Genomic DNA, 24862 nt, shown 5'->3' on the forward strand with positions numbered 1-24862 from the left:
CATTTAATGTATTTCCCCCAATCTACCCTGTTATTATTTATACATAAACATACATAAACAATAAGTGTATAGTAAAAGTTGTGAACTTACAAAGCAAACATGCATAACATCACACAGGAGTCCCATGCACCAACCCACCACTAACACCGAACATTGTTGTGAGACATTTACTACAATTATGAAAGAATATCATCAAAATCTTACTACTAACTATATCCTTATTTACATTAGGTGTATTTCCCCCCAAACTTACTCAATTATTATTTTTAAAATATATTTTTATGACAGAAGTTGTAAACTTATAGAACAATCATGCACATGTGCACAATTCTGATCTTATACCCCTCTACCAACACAACACACCGTGGTGGAACATTTCTTACAGATTATGAGATAATATCATCAGATTATTACCAGGTCCATAATATATATTAGGCACACTTTTTCTATACCGCCCCCCCTCATTTTCAACACAATACATATTTGGCATGGATGCATGAGTATTGCTAGTAATCACAGCCCATAGGTCACTCCAGTTGTATTTTTCTCATGCTTCTCCACATTCCCACCACCCTGCAATAGTGATGTACATCTGCTCTAGTTCACAAAGGACAATCTTGCATCTGTACCATCAACCACAATTCTCATCCACCTCTGGGTTTACTGTGTTATTCAGTCCCTAGATTATTCTCTAGTTTTCTGTCAATTGGAATTTACATCCTTAGACTATCATTTTCAGTCACATTCCCATTTCTAAACCAGCTGTTACTCACTATAATGTGTTACCATCAACACTGTACATTTCTACACTTTTACAGTAAAGTTAATTAAAACTTCTATATACATTGAACATCAATAGTCCATCTCAGTCCTCCTCTTAACTCCTTTAAGAATCCACCACTGACCACCAGTTCTTGAAGAAATTTTCCTACATTTTCTTCTAGAAACGTAATGGTTCTTGCTTTTATATTTAGGTTTTGTTCCATTTTGAGTTAGTATTTGTATAAGGTGTGAAATAGGGGTCCTCTTTCCTTCCTTTGACTATGGATATCCAGTTCTCTCAGCACCATTTGTTAAATAGACTATTCCGCCCAAGCTGGGTGTGTTTGACAGGCTTGTCAAAAATCACTTGACCCTACATGTGAGGGTCTGTTTCTGAACCATCAATTCAGGTCCATTGGCCTATGAGTCTGTCTTTGTGCCAGTACCATGCTGTTTTACCACTATAGCTAGGTAATATGATTTAAAGTATGAAGTGAGAGTCCTCCAACTTTGCTTTTTCCTTTTTTAGATGTTTCTGGTTATTCAGGACCCCTTACTCTTTTAAATAAATTGGATAATTGTGCTTTCCATTGATTTAAAAAATGCTGGTGGAATTTTTATTGGGATTGCATTGAATCTGTATATCAATTTGAGTTGAACTGACATCTTAGTGATATTTAGTCTTCAATCCATGAGCATGGCATGTTCTTCCAATTATTTAGGTCTTTTTAAATTTCTTTTAACAATGAATTGTAGTTTTCTGAATATAAGTGCTTTACATCATTCATTAAATTTATTCCTAAATATTTTGCTTTTACCCATCATATTTTATTTTCATCACTCTTTTGACATTTTTTACTTTTACTAATATAATCTTCATTTCTAGACTCTCTTCCAAGCCTCTCTCTCCTGTCATTTCTTTTGAGGCCATAGCATAACATTTAGTATTTCCTGCAAAGTGGTCTCTTGGTTACAAACTCTCTCAGTTTCTGTCTATCTTGAATATTCTACACTCACCCTCATTTTTGAAAGACAATCTTGCTGGATACTTGATGCTTAACTTGAAGTTTTTTCTTGCAGTTTCTTAATTATATCACACTGCTGTCTTCTCGCCTCCATGGTTTCTGATGAGAAATCAGCAGTTAATCTTATTCAGTATCCCTTATATTTTATGCTTTGTTTTTCTCTTGCTGCTTTCAAAATTCTCTCTTTTGTCTTTGGCATTTGACATTCTGATTAGTATGTATCTCTGAGTTGGTGAATTCAGATTTATTTGGATGGGAGTATGTTGTGATTCTTGGGCATAGATATCTATGTCCTTCAATAGGGCTGGGATATTTTCTGTCATGATTTCTTCTAATATTCATTCTGCTCCTTTTTCCTTCTCTTCTCTTTCTAGGACATCCATGACATGTATGTTTGCATGTCTCTTGCTGTCATTTAGTTCCCTGAGAACTTATTCAATTTTTTCCATTCTTTTCTTCATCCGTTCTTTTGTATGCTGGCTTTCAGTGGCCATTTCTTCAAGCTCACCAGTCCTTTCTTCTGCCTCCTCAAACCTGCTATTATATGATTCCAGTGTATTTTAAATTTCACTTATTGCACCTTTCATCCCCATAAGATTTGTTATTTTTCTATGTATGCTTTCAAATTCTTCTTTGTATTCTTCCAATGTCTTGTGTGTGTGTTCTTTTTTAATTGTCTTTTAAAAAAAAAGATAAATAGTAAATAGCTCACACAAAATGTTACTTTAAAAAACATAAGAGGTTCCCATATACCCCACTCCCCACCCACCCCCCACTCCTCCCATACCAACACCCCCTTTCATCAGTAAGGCGCATTCATTGCATTTCGTGAATATACCCTGGAGCACTGCCACACTGCATGGAACATAGTTTACATTGTAGTTCACATTCTCCCCGAGTCCATCCAGTGGGTTATGGTAGGATATACAATGTCCTGCATCTGTCCCTGCAATATCATTCAGGACAACTAAAAGTCCCCAAAATGTCCCATATCACACCTCTTTCTCCCTCTCCCTGCCCTCAGCAACTCCTGTGGCCACCGTCTCCACATCAATGATACAATTTCTTCTATTAGTAGAGTCATAACAGTTCTATAGTAGAATACCAGCCAGTCTACTCCAATCCATAATATATTCCTCCATCCTGTGGACCCTGGGGTGGTGATGTCCACTCCATCTCTACATCGAGAGGGGGGTTAGATCTCACATGAGTAATGAATGCAGTTCTTCTGCTTGCAGTTGTAGACACTCTCAGTTCCCTGGTGTGGTGGTTGACCATCTTCACCTCCCTGTTAGCTGACCTGGGTAAGTCCAGTGAGCTGGAGAGTAGGTATTGCAACTCTGCTGAGGCTCAGGGCCCAGCTGGCACATGGCCAGTCCAGAGATTCAAGTCTCCTGAGCATACACAAACCCCAGCACCAGTCAAGTTCAGTAAAAGTGACAGAAGAGGCTGTGTAGGGAGGTCATATCTGAGTCCAGCTCCATCACTCTCAGGAGCACAAATTCCAAAGTAGGGCCCACTGGCAAGGCAATGAACTCCAGAGCCATCTGTCATGATCATAAAACCTGTGTGTAAGAAGAAATACAGTACTAACACAAGATAACGTGGATGAATCTTAAGGACCTTTCATTGAGTGAAGCAAGCCAGGCATTGAAAGACAAATATTACATGACCTCTCTGTTATGAATCAAGCAAATTAAACTGTTTCAGAGAGCTAGAGACTGGATGATGGGTTTTCAGGAAATAAAAGGAGAGAGGAAGGTTGCAAGCTGATGCCTACATGGGTGAAATCTATGATAAAGTGGAGGTAAGTAGTTGTGCAGTGAAGGGATAAGACAGGGGCATAGGAATACTATTGAGTGGGGCTTAGCAGGGTTGAGGGTGGCTTGGGTTAGGGGGATGGGTCAGATGGTCCATGGAATTGGGGGGTGGGTTTGGGATGAGCAGGTGAACAAGGGAGAGTGTCAGGTACATAGTTGTAATGATAATGTTGAGAAAACTCTTTATAAAATATAATTAGGAAAGGTTACTTGTTTGGGGTGTTTGATAGGAGGCATCTGGCACAGGGTGCACCTGAGGCAGGTTTTTAGGGAGTGTGTGAGTGCTCATCTTGTCATATTGTGTTATATCAGTGGGTGGAGACACATACAATGAGTGGGGAAGTGTTGTGCTCCCATCCTGGGGTGGACTGATGTTCTCAAACAGAGGAGAGGGTATCACTCAAGATCATGGGTGGCTCCCAGTGGGAGAGGACAGACTAGAGTATCAAGCCCTCAGCATTGGTGTAAGTATCTATGAATCTTGTCCTTCAAGCAGTGAAGCCTGGTTGTCACTGTGGGCCAATGTCTTTTTTTTTTAATTTTTTTAATTTATTTATTTTTTTTCAACTCTATAGATTTTATTGTCATATCACAGTTCTCACTTAATCAAACAGTATCATTCAAATCCCACCCAGAAGCAAGGACAAAGGCAAAAGGGCAAAAGGTGGAAACAATTCACATGAGATTGTACTTGGATAAACTTTTCACACTTAACACTTCCATGTTGATTATTTATTAGCACGGAAAGTAGAATAAGGCTCTTCTAGGGAAAAAAAAGGAAAAAAATAGCTTTAATCAAGTAAAGAAGAAGAATGGACTATACAATTGGTAAATGATATCTAGTACCTGCCACACGAGGCTGGTAAGAAAATCTCAACAAATTAATGTAAATTTTCCAATGGCCCCTTATTTACAGAGCAGTTAAAAACGATTTAGAAATTAAATCTATTTTGCATATTAAAAATACACTTCAAATTTACCAATGGACCCAATAGATTACTTAAATTATAACATTTCTTAATTTCAATTTTTGATTACTTAAGTTATAAAAATAAACTCTATCCATTAAAACATTTGTGGTATTGGTAAAAGATTACTTAGAAAATTATTTGTCACCTCAACGTTCTATGTCCAAAACTAAGAACTGGAAATTCCTAGCTCAGGAATCCATTTTAAAAATGAGGTACTATGTCAAGACAATGTCATTTTTTAATTTCATAAGATTTCTGTCATGGCTTGAACTTTCTGAACCAATATTAATTCATCACCATCAAGTACTCCCACATTACTTTTATTTACAGAGCTTTCCTTGGAGGGAGTTCCTTGATGTTCTCAGAATGAGAATTAAAGGTTTTCTTCCTTTTGAACATTTATAGAGTTTCTATCAGGAATGCATCCTCAGATGCTTCTGTAAAGATGAAGGCCACTTGAAGGTTTTCCCACATTGGTTGCATTCATAGGGTTTCTCTCCACTGTGTGTTCTCACATGTTTTAACAAGGATGAGGACCAACTGAAGGCTTTCCCACATTTTTCACATTTATACAGTTTCTCTCCAGTGTGTATTCTCACATGTCCCCGAAAGGATGCAAGCCAACAAAAAAGGCTTTCCCACAATACTTACATACATATGGTTTCTCTCCCATGTGAGTCCTTTCATGATTTCTAAATGAACTAGGACAACTTAAGGCCTTCCCACATTGTTTACATTCTTAAGGTTTCTCTCCAGTGTGCATTCTCAAGTGTCCTTGAAAGTATGCAAGCCAACGGAAAGCCTTCCCACAGTACTTACATTCTTAAGGCTTCTCTCCACTGTGAGTCCTTTCATGTCTTCAAACAGAACTGGGACAACTGAAGGCTTTACCACATTGTTTGCAATTATAGGGTTTTTCTCCAGTGTGTGTTATCATGTGTCTCCTAAAGGCTGACAGGCAAATAAACTATTTCCCACATTCCTTACATTCATAGGGTTTTTCTCCAGTGTGAATTCTCTCATGTATTTGAAAAGACTAAGGATAACTGAAGTCCTTCCCACACTGTTTACATACATAGGGTTTCTCTCCACTGTGCATTCTCACATGTCCTTGAAAAGATTCAAGGCAACTAAAAGTCTTCCCTCAACACTTACATTCATAGGGTTTCTCTCCTGTGTGAGTTCTTTCATGTCTTTGTAATGAACTGGGACAAAGGAAGGCTTTCCCACATTTTTTACATTCGTGAAGTTTCTCTCCAGTGTGAGTCCTCTCATGCCTTCGAATGGAGGTGGGACAACTGAAGGCTTTACCACACTGTTTACATTCATAAGGTTTCTCTCCATTGTGCATTCTCACATGTCCTTGAAAAGATTCAAGCCAACTGAAAGTCTTCCCACAACACTTACATTCATAGGGTTTCTCTCCTGTGTGAGTCCTTTCATGTCTTTGTAATAAACTGGGACGACTGAAGGCTTTCCCACATTTTTTACATTCATGGGGTTTCTCTGCAGTGTGAGTCCTTTCATGCCTTTGAATGGAAGTGGGACAACTGAAGGCTTCCCCACAGTACTTACATTCATAGCGTTTCTCTCCATTGTGCATTCTCACATGTCCTTGAAAAGATTCGAGCCAACGGAAGGCTTTCCCACAATACTTACATTCATAAGGTTTCTCTCCAGTGTGGGTTCTTTCATGTCGTCGAAAGGAATGGGAATAGCTGAAGGCTTTCCCACGTTGCTTACATTCATATCGTTTCGCACCAGTGTGAATCCTTTCATGTCTTCGAAAGGAAGTGGAACAAATAAAGGCTTTAGTACATTGTTTACATTCATATGGTTTCTCTCCAGTGTGTGTCATCATGTGTCTTCCTAAGGATGAGGGATAAATACAGTCTTTACCACATTTCTTACATTTATATGGCTTCTCTCCACTGTGGTTTCTCCCACATCATGTAAGACAGGAGAACTCATTGAAGATTTTTGCATACTGCTTGCATTCATAGGTTTTATATACAGTGTGAGTCCTCATAGGTCAAGTGAACCAATAGCAATGAGTAAAGATTTTTCCACAAAATTTACAGAAATGGGATTTCTTTCTGCTGTGAGTTTTCATACGCATTCTCAGGTAGGAAGGTGAAGTGCAAGTCTGCCCACATTTCTGGTATTCATGCGATCTGTGTCCAGTATGAGATCTGATATGCCACTTAAGTAATGCATGATGCATGAAGACTTTTCCACACTCACTGCATTCATACAGATATACTCCAGGGGTTTTCTTGTACAGATTAAGGTTTGGAATCTGGCTGAAGGTTTCTCTACACTTATTACTTTTATTGCTTTCAAGGACTCTCTGCACCATCTGATTTCTTAGGTGTTTCCCTTGGTTTTTGTGCTGATATCCATTGTTACTGTCGTTCCAACTTCTTCCTAAAGTGCATACCCAGAAATCATTTCTTGAGAACTTTGCTGTTATCTGTTCCTTGGACATGTTTTGCCCAAAATTACTCTCCTGGGAAAATGATTCATTGTCTTTAAAGTGAGTCTCACCATCTACTGAGGAAAGGTTCCTGAAGGTTTCAAGCATCACCTCTCTGTAGAGGTTCCTCTGAGATGAATCCAGCAAAGCCCACTCTTCCAGGGTGAAATTCACAGCCACATCCTCAAAGGTCACTGAGTCCTAAAATATCCCACATGTGTGCAGGAGGATGAGACATTTCCGCCTGCCGAGGCCCCCGGCCCGTACAGGGGACGGACAGGACGACAGGGGCGCGGGCAGGGCCTCCCGGGGCCGCTCGGGGCGTGTCTTTTTTTTTTTAAAGATTTATTTATTTATTCATTTCTCTCCCCTTCCACCCCACCCCCCACCCCAGCTGTTTGTTCTCTGTGTCTATTTGCTGTGTCTTCTTTGTCCACTTCTGTTGTTGTCAGCAGCACGGGAATCTGTGTTTCTTTTTGTAGCATCATCTTGTTGTGTCAGCTCTCTGTGTGGGCAGCACCATTCCTGGGCAGGCTGCACTTTCTTTCGTGCTGGGCAGCTCTCCTTATGGGGCGCACTCCTTGCACATGGGGCTCCCCTATGCAGGGGACACCCCTGAGGGCATGGCACTCCTTGCGTGCATCAGCACTGTGCATGAGCCAGCTCCACATGGGTCAAGGAGGCCCAGGGTTTGAATTGTGGACCTTCCATGTGGTAGACGGATGCCCTAACCACTGGGCCAAGTCCGCCGCCCCCAATATCTTTTTTTTTTTTTTAAGATTTATTTATTTATTTAATTTCCCCCCCTCCCCCGGTTGTCTGTTCTTGGTGTCTATTTGCTACGTCTTGTTTCTTTGTCTGCTTCTGTTGTCGTCAGCGGCACGGGAAGTGTGGGCAGCGCCATTCCTGGGCAGGCTGCACTTTCTTTTCACGCTGGGTGGCTCTCCTCACGGGTGTACTCCTTGCACATGGGGCTCCCCTACGCGGGGGTACCCCCTTGTGTGGCAGGACACTCCTTGCGTGCATCAGCACTGCGCATGGGCCAGCTCCACACGGGTCAAGGAGGCCCGGGGTTTGAACCTTGGACCTCCCATGTGGTAGACGGACGCCCTAACCACTGGGCCAAGTCCTTTTCCCCCCAATGTCTTTTTAATATCCTTAATTTCTTTCACCTTCTCACTGAATTTATTAAGGAGATTTGTTTGAACATCTGTGATTAGTTAACTCAATTCCTTTATATCATTTGGAGGCTTATCCTTTTCCTTTAACTGAACCATTTCTTCCTGTTTCTTGGTGTGGATTATAATTTTCTGTTGCTGTTTTGGCATCTGGCTTACTAGATGTATGTATTCTGGGTGCAGTTTCCCTCTTTAGTTTAGGGCTTCCTAACCTTTCTCCCTTGCTGGTTGTGTAGTAGGAGCCAAGGATGTAATTGGTGCTATAAGCTGTGGAAGCTCAAGCTACCCTAATTGCCCCAGGAACTGATGAAGCTTGTCTCAACTTTCTCCTTTGCCAGGGGTAGGGATAGAGCCACTGGCCTGTGTAATAATCCAGGTCATGTAGGCCTAGACTATAGTTGCTCAAAGAGTCAGATGAAGCTTCAAGCCCCTTTTTCTCCTGCCTGGGGCGGGGATGGAACTGCAGGTGTGGGCAGCAATCTATGTCATCTGGGTCCCTGTAGACTTCTGACTATTCTCTTGGTATCAGCTGAATGTACCTGCAGTTACCTGGAGAGGCTGGTGCAGGGCCCGCCAACTTCCTCCCTGCTAGCGGTGGGGCTGAAGCCTAGGCTAGGGCTGCAGGCTGATCTGGGTGATGGGAGCAGAGTCAAAATGGTGGCTACTGGCTTATTTTCTACCCAGACAGGCTCAAATTTTAGCTCTTCTTAGAGTTATATTTTAGCCAGCCAAATTTAAAAATCAGTAACTAAAATTGATGGCCAACTATCTCTTCCTTCTTTTTATGGGAAATGGAGCTTCCAATTCCAGTCACAGAATAGCTCCTGAGGTGGCTTGCACCACCAGAGTAGGATGATCACTGGCCTCCTTGGTGTTGCCCGTATTTTCCTGGAGAGGCTGGTACAGGTCTCCCCAGCTTCCTTCCCACCAGAAGTAGAGCTAGGGCTTATGCTAGAGTACAGTCTGATCTGGATGAAAAGAAGCCAGTCCCTACAGCACTGTGATTTTTCAGTCCATCCCACTTCCCTTCCTATGAAGGGCAGAGTTAAAATGGAGGCTACTGGCCTCTTTCTGACTTGGACAGGTTCAAACTTTAGCTGTTCTTAGCATTATACTTTATTCCACTGAATTTACTAATCAGTAGCTGAAATTGGTGCCTAACTATCTCTTTTTCCCCCAATTTTTGGAAGTGGAGCTTCCAATTCCAGCCATGGAATAGCTCCTGAGGTGGCTTGTGCCACCAGTGGTGGATGGGCCCCGGCCTCCATGGTGGAGTGCTCTACTTATGAATCTTCTCTGCAGGCAGACAGCCTTCTTGCATTCTTTCAAGGATGTTGCAGGATGCTCTTCTGGTCTTCCAGAGCCCCCAAACAGACTCTTTAAACAGCTCTGGGTGATTATTAACTGCTCTGTAGCACAAGTTGGCTCTAGGAGCTGCTTACTCTGCCACCGTCTTGCTGGTTGTTCTGCATGGCATATCTTTTTCTAGCTCTTTACTTTTACTTTATACATACCATTATATTTAAAATGAGTTTCTTGAGTTAGCATATAGTAGGATATTACTTCATTATCTAAGCTATATCTGTCTTTCAATTGTTGTATTTAGGCCATCAAAAATTTTTTTTGAGGTACTGGGGGCTGGAGATTGAACCTGGAACCTCATATGTGGGAAATGTGCGCTCAACCACTGAGCCACACTGGCTCCCATGAGTTGGTTTTTTCATTTGTTTTGCTTGCTGTTTGTTTTTGTTTGTTTGTTTTTTCAGAGGCACTGGAACCAAATCCAAGACCTCCCAAGCGGGAAGCAGGTGCTCAACTGAATGAACCACACCCAATTCCCTAGGCCATTTAAATTTAATGTAAATGTTATTGTATGATTGGGTTTGAGTTTACCATTTTATTATTTTTCTGTTTCTTCTAACAGGATTCTTTTGGATTATTTGAATAATTTATAACATCCCTTTATAATATATCTAATATTTTTTTACTATATATAATAAATATTGGTAAATATGGTAAATATATATTGTTTTGGGGGTTATAATATGCAAAGTTAACTTTTTGAAGTTGAGGTAAAGTTACTATTCCACCACTTCAAGTAAGATGAAGGGTTTTTACAATCTTGTAAGTGCCGAACCCTTTCCTTTATTTTGTAGTTGTCTCACGTATTACATCCACATACATATAAACCCCCACAATGTTGTAATTTTTAAAAAGATACTTAGGTTACATAAATTTACATAAAAAATGCAGGGGCTTCCCATATCCCCAACTCCCTACCCTTTCCACACTTTCCCACATTAACAGAACATTTCATTAGTGTGGTACATTTGTCACAATTGATGAACAATTGGACTATAGTTTACACTATAGTTTACACTTTGTCCTACACAATTTTGTAAGTTATGACAAAATATATAATGGCCTGTATCTGTAAATCCAACATCATGCTGGACAATTCCAATGTTCTGAAAAAGCTCCCAAATTACACCTATTTTTCCCTTTCCTTCCCCTCAGAACCTCCAATGACCACTGCCTCCACATCAATGATAAAAGTTCTTCCATTGCTAGAATAACAATAAGTTTATAGTAGAATAATAGACTTTAGTCCATTGTTCATTCCCCAATCTGGAGGATTTGGGGATGGTGATGCCCACTCTGCCTCTAATTGAGAGGGGGCTTAGATTTCATGCGGCTGATGGATGGAACTATCTTACTTGCAGTTGCAGACTCTCTCTGTTCTTTGGGATGGTCATAATGTTGTAATTTTTGCTTTCAAAAGTTGTGCATATTTTTTAAAACTTAAGAAGAAATAGTCTATTATATCTTCTCAGATATTTACTCTTTGTTTCTCCTTCTTCATTCCTAAAGTTACAAGTTTCCATTGATTTTCACTTCCTTTCTGCCTAAAGAACTTCCTTTCTTTTAGAGCAGGTCTGCTGTTGATGAATTATCTTGATTTTCCTTCATCAGAGAATGTCTTTATTTCACATTTTCCCCAAAGATTATTTTTCCTGGCTTTAGAATTCTGGTTTGACAGGCCTTCCTTCTCCTTCTCCTTCTCCTTCTCCTTCTTTTCACTTTTCCTTCACCTTCTCCTCCTCCCCTCTTCCTCCTTCCCCCTCCCCCTCCCCCTCCTCCTTCTTCTTCATTTTATGTGCTTTAAAAATCTTTTCTACTTTCTTCTGCTTTCTGTAGTTTCTTATGGGAAATCTGCAGTCATTCAAATCATTATTATGTGTCATTTTTCTCCAGTTACTTTTGAGACTTTTTCTTTACCTTTGGAGTTTAGCAGCATGAGTATCTAAGTGTTTTTCTTTGAGTTTATCCTGTTTGGGATTTACTGAGATTCTTGAATATATAAAATTTTATCTTTCATCAAATTTGAAAATTTTGAGCCATTATTTAAATTTTTTCTACACTAATCACTTTCTCCTCTCCTTCAGTGACTCCAATGACATGAATGTCAGTGTTTATATTATTTCATGACCTTTAAGGATTTGTCTGTTTCATTCAGTCTTTTTTTCTCTGTGTTCTTCAGACTGGATAATTTCCATTTTTCTCCCTTCAGGTTCACTGACTTTGTTTTCTTCTTCTTCTTCTTCTTTTTTTTTATTGTGCAGTGAGTTTTAGTTTGGGTTATTGTATTTTTCAGTTTAAAAATTTCCATTTAATTTTTTTATACTTCTGTTTCTCTGCTGAGAACTTCCATCTACCCATTCATGTCAAAAATGTTTACCATTATCTCACAGAATATGGTTATACTTGCTTTAAAGTCTTTGTCTCATAATTCCATTTCCTGAGACATCAGATTACTATCCATTGATTGTCTTTTTCCTTTAAAAATTTTTCAGATTTTCCTAGTTCTTTATAGGTTGAAGCATTTTGGACCATATCCTGGATATTTTGAATATAATTTTGTGATATTCTGTGTCCTCTGAAAATCCCCTGAAGAATGTTGACTTGTTTGTTCATTTTCTAAGTGAAGCAGATATTTTTTAAAAATTTATTTATTTATTCCCTCCCTGCATTGTCTGTCTCTGTGACCATTCACTGTACATTCTTCTGTGTCTGCTTGTCTTCTCTTTAGGTGGCATTGGGAACCAATCCTGGGACCTTCCAGAGTGGGAGAGGGGTGCTCAATCTCTTGTGCCACCTCAGCTCCCTGGTCTGCTGCATCTCTTATTATCTCTCCTCTGTGTCTCATTTTGTTGTGTCATCTTGCTGTGCCAGCCCTCTGCTTGGGCCAGCTAGCCATGAAGGCCAGCTTTCCATCACCAGGAGGCCCTGGGAATCAAACCCTGGACCTCCCATATGGTAGACTGCTGAGACCAGCTCAGCAATTGGTCTGCATGAAGGGAAGGTAATGTATAACTTAAAGAAATGAAGGACAGAGAGAGCCACACAAGAGAGGAGATAAAGATGGGACCAGAGGACTCACAGCTTCTGGATCTGAGAGCCTCAACCCTAGTTTCCTCATCATAGTTCTTTGGAAACTAACGAGCAGCTATCAGAAATGTAAATGCAACATTTACAATAACAGGAAGCAACTGCAACATTTACAATAGCAGGAAGCAACTTGCAACATCTACAATAAGGTAACATCTACAATAACAGGAAGCAATTGCAACATCATCTACAATAACAGGAAGCAACAAATAGGTAAGCCAGTTTCCCACAACAGTAGACAGGAGCCCAATCATTTGAACACATCCACTTCCCACAAATATTTTCTTTAAAACATTTGTCAAATCACAGTTTTTCCAAATGAACATAATTCATCATTGTTCTTAAAAGACATGGACACAAATATGGCATGAACACAATCCAGGTTCTATCAAAATTCTATCTTTAAAGCATCCACCTCACTTCATGCTGTGTTTGTGGATACAGACTTCTGAGTGAAACAAAAACTTATGTCAATTATTTTCTTCAGAACATGAAAAACATCTTACTATTTTGCTTCAAGATTAAACACTCATCTGTTCAAACAACCATACCATTTAGGAGAAAAGGCTTAAGTTTATCTGCTACTGAAAAAAACCTTCTTTCAACCTCCATTGGGATAGAAAGAAAAACCTCACAGTTACACTAGTACCTTCTGTATGTTTCAAAAATGGTTACTTTTAGCACACTGTGCATATTAGGACAGGGACCAATTTCAGGGTAATACAAAACAGTTAACCTAATTATTAGTGCATTTTATTTTATTTTATTTTAAAGATTTTTTTTGTTTTATTTCTCTCCATCCCCTCTCCCTCTGTTATCTGCTTTCTGTGTCCATTCACTGTTGTGTTCTTCTGTGTCTGCTTGTTTTCTCATTAGGTGGCTCTGAAACCTGATCCTGGGACCTTCTGGAGTGGGAGAGAGGCAATCATTCTTTTGTACCACCTCACGTCCCTGATCTGCTGCATCTCTTATTGTCTCTCCTCTGTGTCTCTTTTTGTTGTGTCATCTTGCTGTGCCAGCTCTCCACATGGGCCAGCACTCCTGTGGGGGGTGGCACTCTGCTTAGGCCAGTATATGCATGGGCCAGCTCACCATACGTACCAGCTTGCCTTTACCAGGAAGCCCTGGGCATTGAAACCTGGACCTCCTATATGGTATGGTAGATGGGTGCCCAATTGCTTGAGCCACATCCACTTCCCTATTAGTGCATTTTAAAGTCAGTATTGTACCTTCTAATCAGGAATGTCATTCTTTGGAAGCTTTTTGTTCACAGGTTGTAACTGAGGCATGAAGGTTCCCAGAGCTTCCGCATGGCTATGTGCCCTGGGGAACAGTACACAGTCAACCGTGTAGTACAATAGGCATGGATTACATGGCACAATTCCTTACACATTAGGAAAAATATATGATAGACTCAGAAGAAGAGTTTCTTAAGATGTATATATAAATACATAAAGACTGATACTCCAGTTTGTGAAGTAGAAGTAGGTATTGCCAACTCCAGTTCCAGGTTAAGAATTTAGGACACGGAAAGCAGACTTGGCCCAATGGATAGGGTGTCTGCCTACCACATGGGAGGTCTGCAGCTCAAACCCCGGGCCTCCTTGACCCATGTGGAGGAGCTGCCCTATGCACAGTGCTGATGTGCGCAAGGAGTGCCATGCCATGCAGGGGTGTCCCCCGCATAGGGGAGCCCCACATGAATGGCACCGCACACAGAGAGCTGACACAACAAGATGACACAACAAAAAGAAACACAGATTCCTGGTGCCTCTGATAAGGATAGAAGCGGTCACAGAAGAACACACAGTGAATGGACACAGAGAGCTTACAGCTGGAGGGAGAGTGGAGGGAAGGGGAGAGAAATAAATAAAAAATAAATCTTAAAAAAAAAAAGAATTTAGGACATTACTCAGCAACAGTATATGGTATCAAGGGAAAACGATAGGGTAGCCTTTCAAAAAGGAAATGTTAAATGGCTTGAGCTCCTGATAAAGCCTCAGGATTGTCAAGGGTTTTCTAGAAATGGGATCGGCTGATGGCCTGTTCTTTGGTTCTCAAAGTTCTGAAATTTTGGTCTTGTGTCTCATCAGCAGCATCAATCATCTTCTACCACTTGTCTTAACATTCTGGTCTTGTAAATATATGAGGAGTTTAAATGGTGTATTAGGATTCAATAAGTTCTGATTTTGCTGCTTCTCTCTCTTGTTTATGTATCTTTCTTTGTGTTTTTTAAAAAACTTCTTCTTCTGACTCATTACTATGCACTTTTCCTTCCTGAAATTCTACTCTCTGAATATTCTCCTTCTCTTTCAGTCTCTTTGTATCTGGGGACTCTGGCTAAACCTTCTGAGGCATCAGTATCTTCTAGGGCTGAGTTTTGGCACTCAGGGCAATAAACAGTATCACCTTGTTCACCTTCTTTGGGTTCAAATTGTAGCTTCTTTATTCTTTCTCTTGCCATGTTATTCACATCTTTTGTCACAGACTGCATTCCAATGGCATCTCTTTTCCTCTAATGGGAGAATGATCTCTTTAAGCTGCTTGTCATTGACATGTTCACTGGAACTTTCTACATCAAGAGTCATCATCTTTTCTAATGCTTCCCTCCCATCTTTGGAAATGCCAGCATGCATTTGGCCCATGGTGGTTAGCTCTGACTCCTCTTTACTGTGATGGTTTGTGTCTCACCCTGAACAGAGACCCATGGCTCACTTTGTTTTTTCCAGTCTTCTGGACAGCTTCCTAGCAGTCAGATTTTGTCAACTGAGCCTGTGCCTGTAGAAGAGATGTAAACCTTCCAGGGGCTGCTTCTTCTGTACTTACTAATTGGTCAACAGCTGTCTGAATTATGGTTTGTACAAGTTTGTTGCTCTTGGTCTCAATTTCTAAAATCATATTTTCAGCCTTTAAATCCTATCCTTTTCTCTTGTTGCACTCACTTTAACTTCCTGATAAACAACCTCCTTGTCATCTTCATCTGACTTCCATTTCTGTGAGGTGATTTGATCTCCCTCCAAGTCAGAATTTGGGCCTTTCTCAGTAGTAGCAGATAATATTACTGGTGTTGATTCTACCCGAGACTCAGTCCCTATGGGCATTGCATCTTCCCCTGATGAAGCAGTAAGGTCTTCATCTTTTTCAGAGGATTTTTCTTCAGGTGCTAAGTGTGCAGTTGCAGATTCCAATGGCTCAGCTACTATTTCTATAATCTCGACAGTTTCTCCTAAGACTTTCTTTTCCACTGCTGCAGGTGTTAAAGTTAACGATGCCTCAGAGCTTTCAGTTCGAGTTTCTTTGGATACTGCCTCCTCTTGAACTAGCCAAGAGGAGAGCTTTCCTCAAAGCCGGCAACTTCCTTTTCTCCATTTATGATGGTCACTTTAACTGTCTGAACTAGGTGCTTCCTGACCTCTTCTAATATGGTAACCGCATATTTTTGCTCATGTTTCTATTCATTTACTTGGGCTGGTTGTGCTTCAGTTTTCTACCTTTCTCTTTGAACTACCATCTCTTTTCCCTCTGGGACTGAAAGAGAAGTAGTATGATTCTGGAGTTTAATATTATCTGAGTTAGAAACATTCTTTTGAAATTCAGCTTCTTCAGTCAGTTCATCTTTAAGGGCAACTTTCATTATCTTTTTCAGACTCACTGTTTTTTGTTTTTTTTTTTAAGATTCATTTTATTTATTTCTCTCCCCCCTCCCCCACCTCCCCATTGTCTGCTTTCTGTGTCCACTCACTGTGTGTTCTTCTGTGTCCGTTTGCACCTAGTGTCTGGGGCACTAGGAAACTGAGTCTCTTTTTTGCTGGGTCATCTTGCTGTGTCAGCTCTCCATGTGTGCAGCACCACTCCTGGGCTGGATGCACTTTTTTCACATGGGACAGCTTTCCTTGCAGGGCACACTCCTTGCATGGGGGGCACCCCCATGCAGGGACGCCCCTGCGTAGCACAACACTTCTTGCATGCAGCAGTTCTGCATGTGGACCAGCTCACCACATGGGTCAGGAGGCCCTGGGTATCGAACCCTGGACCCTCCCATATGGTAGGTAGATGCTCTGTCAATTGAGCCATGTCCACTTTCCTCACTGTTATTTTTGTGTCTGTAGACACTTTAAGTCCTTTTGCAAATGTTATGTTTTTGGTTTCCTCAACACCAAGTTGAACAGTCTCTTGAATCACTTCAGTTTTCAAAAGAATGGATACAGTTTCCACTGATACACCTCTACCTGTATGTTCTACTTCTCCTATTTTTTATTCTTTATTTTCTTCCTGGGATTGAAAACTAGAAGGTACTGGAAGCACCTATTTCTATACAGGAACCATCTCTGCTTCTGTAAAGTGAAACTGTGTACCAGAAGCAACCTCCTTATCTTCATGGATCTCTATGAGCTTGTTCTGTCATGTTGTCTTCAGAACTTCAAAATCTGCTATTGGAGTACTTCCACTGGTCTCACTGTCTTTTGGGATTTCAACTGAGTCAAGGGTAATAGACCATTCCATTGTAATCTGTGATTTTATCCCAGCTTGAAAAGTGGCTCTTAGCCTACTGAACTGTACACTTTCTGTGACTTGAGGCACTTTTCCAAATCTTTCTGTGGTGGTCTATGCAATTTCTCATCTCTAGTTTCTTCTACATGGGCTTTCAACACTGTCTCTTTCTTCATATCTAGAGATCTTCTTGAGATCCTCTTCAGCTCCTTCCATCTCTGACATTTTTTATTCTACTTTTTGGACTGTGTAAAAATGGTGTCTTCTGTCCCACTGATGTCAGGCCACTGTGACTCATCTTTAACTTTGTCTGCAACAGCTTGATGGACCTCCTGAGTCTACTGCCCTAGGTCCTCCAGGTCCAGATGTTACCTTCAACTTCCTGAATTGTGTTGCTTCCTCAGTGCTGTCTGGAGAGTCAGTCAACTGGGAAACTGCTGAAACTATTTCTGTGGTCTCTTCAGCACCAGATGCTTCTGCCACTTCCTCAGCACAAACTGGCTCTGCCATGTCTGAGGCCATTACAGGTTCAGAAGTTAGTTCTACCTCATTAACAACTGTGTCATCACTGGTGTCTTTGCTCTCTGGCAAAGTGTGTGCAAGAACAGAGGTTTTTCTGCAATGACCTCTCTTTCAAGTACTTTCCCAGTTGATGGCTGGACTTCATCTTCAGCTTGTTCAAGAGGGTTCCATCACTGAAGCAGATATCCAAGAAGGAGACCTTTCTTCCATGCTGTTGACTGCCCTTGGCCCATCAAAAAGAGAGTCACAGTAACTATGAATCGGACTCTTACTGGGCTCCTTGGACACATAGTTTCCTTTTGCTTAGGTTTCTCCTCATCTTTTTGGGCTTCCTGCCCTTCAATTTTCTCCCAAACAGAAGTCGTATAGCTGGGACATTGGATACATTTCCGTTTGCTTCTGATGGGCCCATGTTCTCCATAAGGGCTTGTTAATATTTTCCATCTGCCCTCTCCTTCCTTGTCCAAGAATAAATTTCTTAACTGAAACCCAAGATTCTTCTTTCCCAGATTCAATATCTGAAGCTGAATATTCTATGCCAGACTTGGGTATCACAGAGCCATTTTTTTCTCTTCCAGTTTCTGTCTTGATTTTTTTCTGACAGTGACTAATCTTTTAAATAACTCCCAGGTGGAAACGCCCTCCCCTTTAGAGGGGTTTCCCGCTTGCTCAGGGAGGAACTTCCGTGCCCATGATCAGGTTCTTAGGCACTATTGTCAGTTCCCATTTCTTGACCTTTTCCTGCTTCATCGGTTTTGTGGCTCTCTTTGCCCATTGGGTTTGTCCCCCCTTCATCATCAGAAGATGATGCTTTTATTGCTCTCATCTTGGATGATCCCACACAAAATAAAGCTTCCAAAGATACTGAAATATCAATCGTGTGCTTTGGTTCTTCTGGCTTTTGCTCCTCTCCAGTGCCTTTTATTTCTTCTTTCATTCTGAAGGTGACACTCTTGGTGGAAGTCAACATTGCACTCTTTGCCTTATCCAGTTCATCTTCTTTATCACTTTCCAAAGACCTTCTGATATGTTTCTTGGGTGTCACCATCTTTATGAAAGATGCTCAGGGAGTAAGACCTTCTCTTTTTTTCTCTCCATCAGTAGTAGTTCCTTCCTCAACATCCCACCCTGTGTTACACCTGAAATGCCTTTCTCTATACAGGTAATTTCCTCAGGTTCTTCAGGGAACAAAGCAGAGTTCTCACCCTTGTGTTCATCTGTACTATCTGGAGAATCTGCTGGAATGTGATTCTCTTTCCCTGACTTTTCCTTTCCTGCTCCTCTTTTGCCTTTCTGTTTCTTTCCCAAGAGCTTTCTCAAGCCAGTGCTAGTAAATATTTCTTTAAATTGCTTTCTTATACCTTAATCCTTTCCTGTGATGACAGCATTTTGGCCTCACTTACAATGCCCTCAGTTTGTTTCAACAACACTTTTTCATTAGGATTTAGTTCTTTGAACTGGGTATGGTCATCTTCAGGAGCACATAATTCTTTGGTCTTTACCAGGCCCTGAACAGGTTCAGCTTCCTGCAGCAGTTCAGCATTTGTTTCAAAAGATGCCTCAGTTAGCAAGGACTCCACCATTTCTTCAACCTCAGCTTTTAGCTCCTCTGTTGCTTCTCCACAGTACTAACATGGATTTTTGCAAGAATTTCCACCTTCTCTTCAAACATTTCTGTGGCTAAAGGAGAGTTTTTCGGCAGGGTAGGGGCTTGCAGTTCTCTTTCTGTGTGTCTCTACTTTCCATCTTCAGGTTATGTGTCTCCAATAAAAGGATTAGGGCCCACACTGGGTCCTGCAATCTAATCTAGGGTGAAGCAGTGTAATTAGAAGTGATCAAATCAAAAGGTCCCTTGACTTAATCTAACCAAAAGTTCCCACATACAATAGGTTCGCACGAACAGGAATGGGTTATCTTAAGAACAGAATTCTCTGGGCTCCACAAAAGGTCGAAACCAGGACTCTGCTGTAGGGCAAAAGAAGTTACTTAACGATACCATACCACATTAATAATACAATATTCACTAAATGAACACAACTGTGTCCCCATAAAACATGATTTACAAAAAAAGGCTATAGTTTGCTGACCCCTGCTTTAGAAAACCCTTTGTCAAAATATGTTCCAAGTATTATTGGCAAATAGCAACTAAGGGGAGTGAAAGTAACTCTTTTATTTTGTCCAACTCCAACAAAGGAAATAAAAATGGTTTTTCCGTTAAAAAAAAAAAAAAAAAAAAAGGAGAGTTTTTCTTTAGAAAATCCCTGCAAGTTTTTCACTTGGTCTTCAGAGGGCAGCTCTACTTTTTCATATTCATCAGATAATGTGGCATCATGGACACTTTCAGTAGCCTCCTGTGGTTGTGGCAGTTCAGAAACCATTAGGTCTCAGAGGTATCCTCTATATTTCCATTCTCTTTTTTTTTTACACTTTTAAAATTAAAGTTAATAGATCACAAAGAACACTACATTTAAAAAAATTTAAAAACATAAGAGACATAAAAGGTTCCTATATAAACCAATCCCCACCCCCACCCCATCATTTTTGTAAATGGTTTTTTTTTTTGAAGATATATACATCACAAAAAAAGTTACATTAAAAAACATAAGAGGTTCCTGTATACTCCTCACCCCACTCCTCTGACACCAACAACCTCCCCCATCATTGTGGCACACTCATCGCGCTTGGTGAACACATTTTGGAGCACTGCTGCACCACATGCATAATAGTTTACCCTGTCGTTCACATTCTCCCCCAAGACATTCTACTTTTTATGGTTCTTATTCCTATTTTCCTCTTGGAAGCTTCCAGTTCATCCTCCTTTGGCTTCCTGAAACTGGTCTTTTTTCACCAGCCAGCACAACCTTGAAAGAAGAATTTTTTGAAAGTGGAGTTTCACTGGTCACTGGGCTGGTTGGAGATTCTAAGGATTTGCTAGGTTCTTTCTCTCATACTTTTCCTTCATCCTTGCCTTCTGCTGCTTGCCCAGAATCAGGGGTTTTTTTTTTTTTTTTTTGGTCTTTATTTATTTTTTTAATATCACATTTAAAAAATATGAGGTCCCCATATACCCCCCACCCCCTCATCCCACTTCTCCCTCCATAACAACAATCTCTTCCATCATTATGAGACATTTATTGCATTTGGTGAATACATCTCACACTCAGTTTTAAGAGAGATGTCTCTGTTGCTTTGTTCACTTTGAACTGTTTCTTCAGTTTTTTCTATAGATTGTGTTGTTTCACTTTCTTTTATATTTTTATTTTTATTTTTTTAAGAGGTAGCAGGGATTGAACCCACAACCTCATACATGGGAAGCAGATGAGCTCCTGTTAGTTCATTTTCTTGGTATGCTACTTTTTTAAACTTTATTTGTAAAGAAGTTTTAGAATATAGAAACATTACACCAAAAAGATAGGGGATTCTCCTACACCCCACCCCTTCCTTTCTCACTTTTTCCCCTATTAATAACACCTTAGTACGATACATTTGTTACAATTGATGAACGTATATTGAAGCATTGATGCAAACTATGATCTGTAATTTACATTATGGCTTACACTTTGCACCACATAATTTTATAGGTTTTGACAAAATGTATAATGGTCTGTATCAGTTATTGCAATATCATGCAGAACAATTCCTATATTATAAAACTGCCCTATGTTCCACCTATTCTTCCCTCCTCCTCCCCTCAGAACCTCTGGTAACCACTATCTTTATATCAATGTTACAAGTTCTTCTGTTACTACAATAATGGTAAGACTATGTTGGTCCATGTTTGCATTTTCCCTTTATGTTTGCTCATTCCTCAATCTTGAGGATTTGGGGATGGTGATGCCCACTCTGCTTCAGATTGGGAGGGGGCTTAGATTTTATGGGGAAGATGGAAGGAACTGTTTTGGTTGTAGTTGTAGATACTATTTGTTTTATGGGATGCATTGTCCATCATCACATTTTGTTAGTTGTCTTGGGCAAGTCTGATGAACTAGAGAGTAAGTGTTGGCTGCAATTCTGCTGATACTCAGGGCTCAACCAGCATATGACTAGATAAAGATTTAAGTCTCTGGGACATATATTTAACTGCTAATTATGGATCTAGATAAAAGAGGCAGAAGAATTATGCCTGGGGAAATTATAAATGGGCCAACTCTGTTACTCTGGGGAAATATGTTGTCATATATTCCAAGGTAAGGTGCACTAACAGGGTGCTGATTTCCTGGGGTTGTCTTGCTTATAGTATCCAGATGTCTCTAGAGCCCTCAGGAGCACCCATTTGAGGCTTTGTTTACTGTGGCGGTTAAGATATGCCTGAGATACGTATGAGTTTACACCGACAGAGCTGATTTCAAGGAGTTGTGTGCCTTGCCAGTAGTGTCTGGATGGTTCTAGAGCCCTCTGGAGCACCCCTATTTGAGGCTTTGTTTACTTTGGAAGTTAGTGTGATCTGCCTGATACGTGCATAAGGGTAATCTCTGGATTGACCTCCCAACTCACTTTAAAATCTCTTAGCTGTAAAAACTCTTTTGTATTTTATTTTCCCCCTTTTGGTCAAGATCTTTTTCCAAATGCATTGCTGGTTGCCACTTAGTAATAATCCCTCAGTTCCAGGGAGACTCATTCCTGGGAGTCATGGCCCATGCTGGGGGAAAAAAGACAGTGAGTTTATTTGCTGAGTTTGGCTTAGAGAGAAGCCGCATTTGAGTAACAAGGAGGTTTTCAGGAGGTTAACTCTTAGGAAATAGTTATTATTAGGCTAAGTTTCAATTTACTAGAACAACGTCAAAAGTATAGGCATTAATATATTGAGGGCTTGGCATATAGATCTGTTTTCTGTAATGCCTATGTACTTTAGAGAATCTTGCCTCTCTATTAGAGAATGTAGCAGGACTCCCAGGGATGAGTTTAATATTTTGTTGGTTATTCTGTGGGTCTCCACCCACTGAGATAAAACCCTATGACCACATGAACACATTCATATTCCATAGAGCATGCCCCAGGTGCACCTTTCTGCACACAACCCACCCCCCATACCAGTGATCCTCTCCTGCCATAGTTACCAAAAGAACACTCCCATAATTGTATTCTCTCTTTTTTTTTTTATTCTTTCTTCCTTGATTTTTATTGTATTTTTTATTCTTTCGACAATAAGCATACTTCATCTTATTCAATACATATTTGCCTGGAAACAAAATAGATACAGCTTTGCTCTTTAGGTTTTTTATTTCCTCCTCACCCAATTCCAAACAAAAGTGTTTGAGTAGATTTATAGGAAAGCCGATAAGGAATTTTTAAATGAAATGATGGAAAAGGAAAACTAGTGTGAGAAAAGAAGGTGAAGCCAAGAGGAAGGTTGGAACACAAAGTGTTTGCCATAAACTCCTGGGAAGTTGCCCCCAACAGAGCCCAAATTTGACCTTGAGCTCCCTGATAGCTAGAGCAAAAAGATAATCAGGACTAAAGAGGTCTTTTACATGATGGCCAACAGTGAATCTGTGTTCTTTGAAGGTTGACAAGTGGGAGGGGAGATGGAAGGAGGAGGGTTGGCATGCTATTTTTTTTTTTTTTAGTTGAATGTTTCTTCTTTTTTATTTTTTTACTTTTTAAAATTTTTAAAAAATTTTTATTTTTTTGTCTTTAATTTTTTAATAATACATTAAAAAAAATGAGGTCCCCATATTCCCCCCACCCCCTCATCCCACACCTCCCCCCATAACAACAATCTCCTCCATCATCATGAGACATTCATTGCATTTGGTGAATACATCTCTGACCACTGCTGCACCTCATGGTCAATGGTCCACATCATAGCCCTCACTCTCCCACAGTCCACCCAGTGGGGTTAGCATGCTTTTAAGGAAGAAATCAAATCAAGGGACAGGCTAAAATAAAAGATAAGGGGACTTCAGCCCACACATGCTGAGAAGACCTATGTGTAAGGTCAAGAGTTTTCTTTTTTTTTTTTTTTTTAGTTTTTTTTTTTAATTATTTATTTATTTTTTAAAATTACATTATGAAAAATATGAGGTCCCATTCAACCCCACCGCCCCCGCCCCCCACTCCCCCCACAGCAACACTCTCTCCCATCATCATGACACATCCATTGCACCTGGTAAGTTCATCTCTGAGCATCACTGCACCCCATAGTCAATGGTCCACATCATAGCCCAGACTCTCTCACGTTCCATCCAGTGGGCCCTGGGGGGATCTATAATGTCCCGTAATTGTCCGTGAAGCACTATCCAGGGCAACTCCATGTCCCGAAAACGTCTCCACATCTCATCTCTTCCTCCCGTTCCCCACACCCAGCAGCCACCATGGCTACCGTTCCCACACCCATTCCACATTTTCTCTGTGGACATTGGATTGGTTGTGTCCATTGCACATCTATGTCAAGTGAGGGCTTAGATTCCATATGGGTACTGGATGCACTCCTCCCGCTTCCAGTTGTAGACACTCTAGGCTCCATGTTGTGGTGGTTGACCTTCTTCAACTCCATGTTAGCTGAGTGGAGTAAGTCCAATAAATCAAAGTGTAGGAGCTGAAGTCTGTTGAGGCTCTGGGCCTGGGTGTCATATTATCAGTCCAGAGATTCAAATCCCCTACATATATCTTAAACCCAGCACCAACTACAATTCCAATAAAGTAGCATGCAAGTCTTGTGAAAAGAGATCCCCTCTGAGTCCAATTCCATCACGCAGAAACACCAGGTCCAAAGAAGGGCTATCTGTCATGGCAGTGAACCCCTTCTGCCATGACCATAGAACCCGTGGGTCTCTTTATCCCTCAAAAGAACCAATACCTGGGGTTGTATCTACCTTATCTGTCTTTTAGACTCTGTTCAGTTGTACATAGGGGTATTCCTTCTGACAACCTCCAGACTCTTTTTTAGAGACTCACAGCCTTATAATCTCATTTCTCCTTTCCATTTCCCCCTTACATTAGGTCAAACAGCTTCCCGAAGTCATGTTATTATATGTAGACAGGTATATTCTGCTGTTCCGCATTGAATCTTTAATTCAAGGTCATTTTATAGTTGCTTCTTCAGCTGGTATGTGGTAGTGATCCCTCGGTGCCAGGGAGGCTCATCCCCGGGTGTCATGTCCCACGCTGGGGGGAATGCATCGCATCTACACGCTGAGTTTGGCTGTGAGAGTGGCCACATTTGAGT

General features: G+C 40.6%; 1 protein-coding gene, 1 long non-coding RNA gene and 2 pseudogenes across 3 annotated transcripts in view; 1 reads left to right on the forward strand and 3 right to left on the reverse strand.

Moving 5' to 3' along the window:
* Nucleotides 1-24862, forward strand: part of LOC139439517 (uncharacterized) — a 124285-nt gene that overhangs the window by 60813 nt on the left and 38610 nt on the right. The gene's annotated exons all lie outside the window — the stretch shown is intronic.
* Nucleotides 5251-6526, reverse strand: LOC131279502 (zinc finger protein 709-like; annotated as a pseudogene).
* Nucleotides 6450-17388, reverse strand: LOC131279369 (zinc finger protein 555-like). Its single transcript, XM_058301361.2, has 3 exons — nt 17319-17388; nt 15624-16000; nt 6450-7255 (listed from the first exon to the last, which is right to left on the reverse strand). Exons 1-3 carry the CDS (start codon nt 17386-17388, stop codon nt 6611-6613), a joined length of 1092 nt encoding a protein of 363 aa, XP_058157344.1. The 3' UTR covers nt 6450-6610.
* Nucleotides 17406-24862, reverse strand: part of LOC111765406 (A-kinase anchor protein 12-like) — a 32396-nt pseudogene continuing 24939 nt past the window's right edge.

The sequence above is a fragment of the Dasypus novemcinctus genome, chromosome 8 (genome assembly GCF_030445035.2).
Source record: "Dasypus novemcinctus isolate mDasNov1 chromosome 8, mDasNov1.1.hap2, whole genome shotgun sequence".
Classification (NCBI taxonomy): domain Eukaryota; kingdom Metazoa; phylum Chordata; class Mammalia; order Cingulata; family Dasypodidae; genus Dasypus; species Dasypus novemcinctus.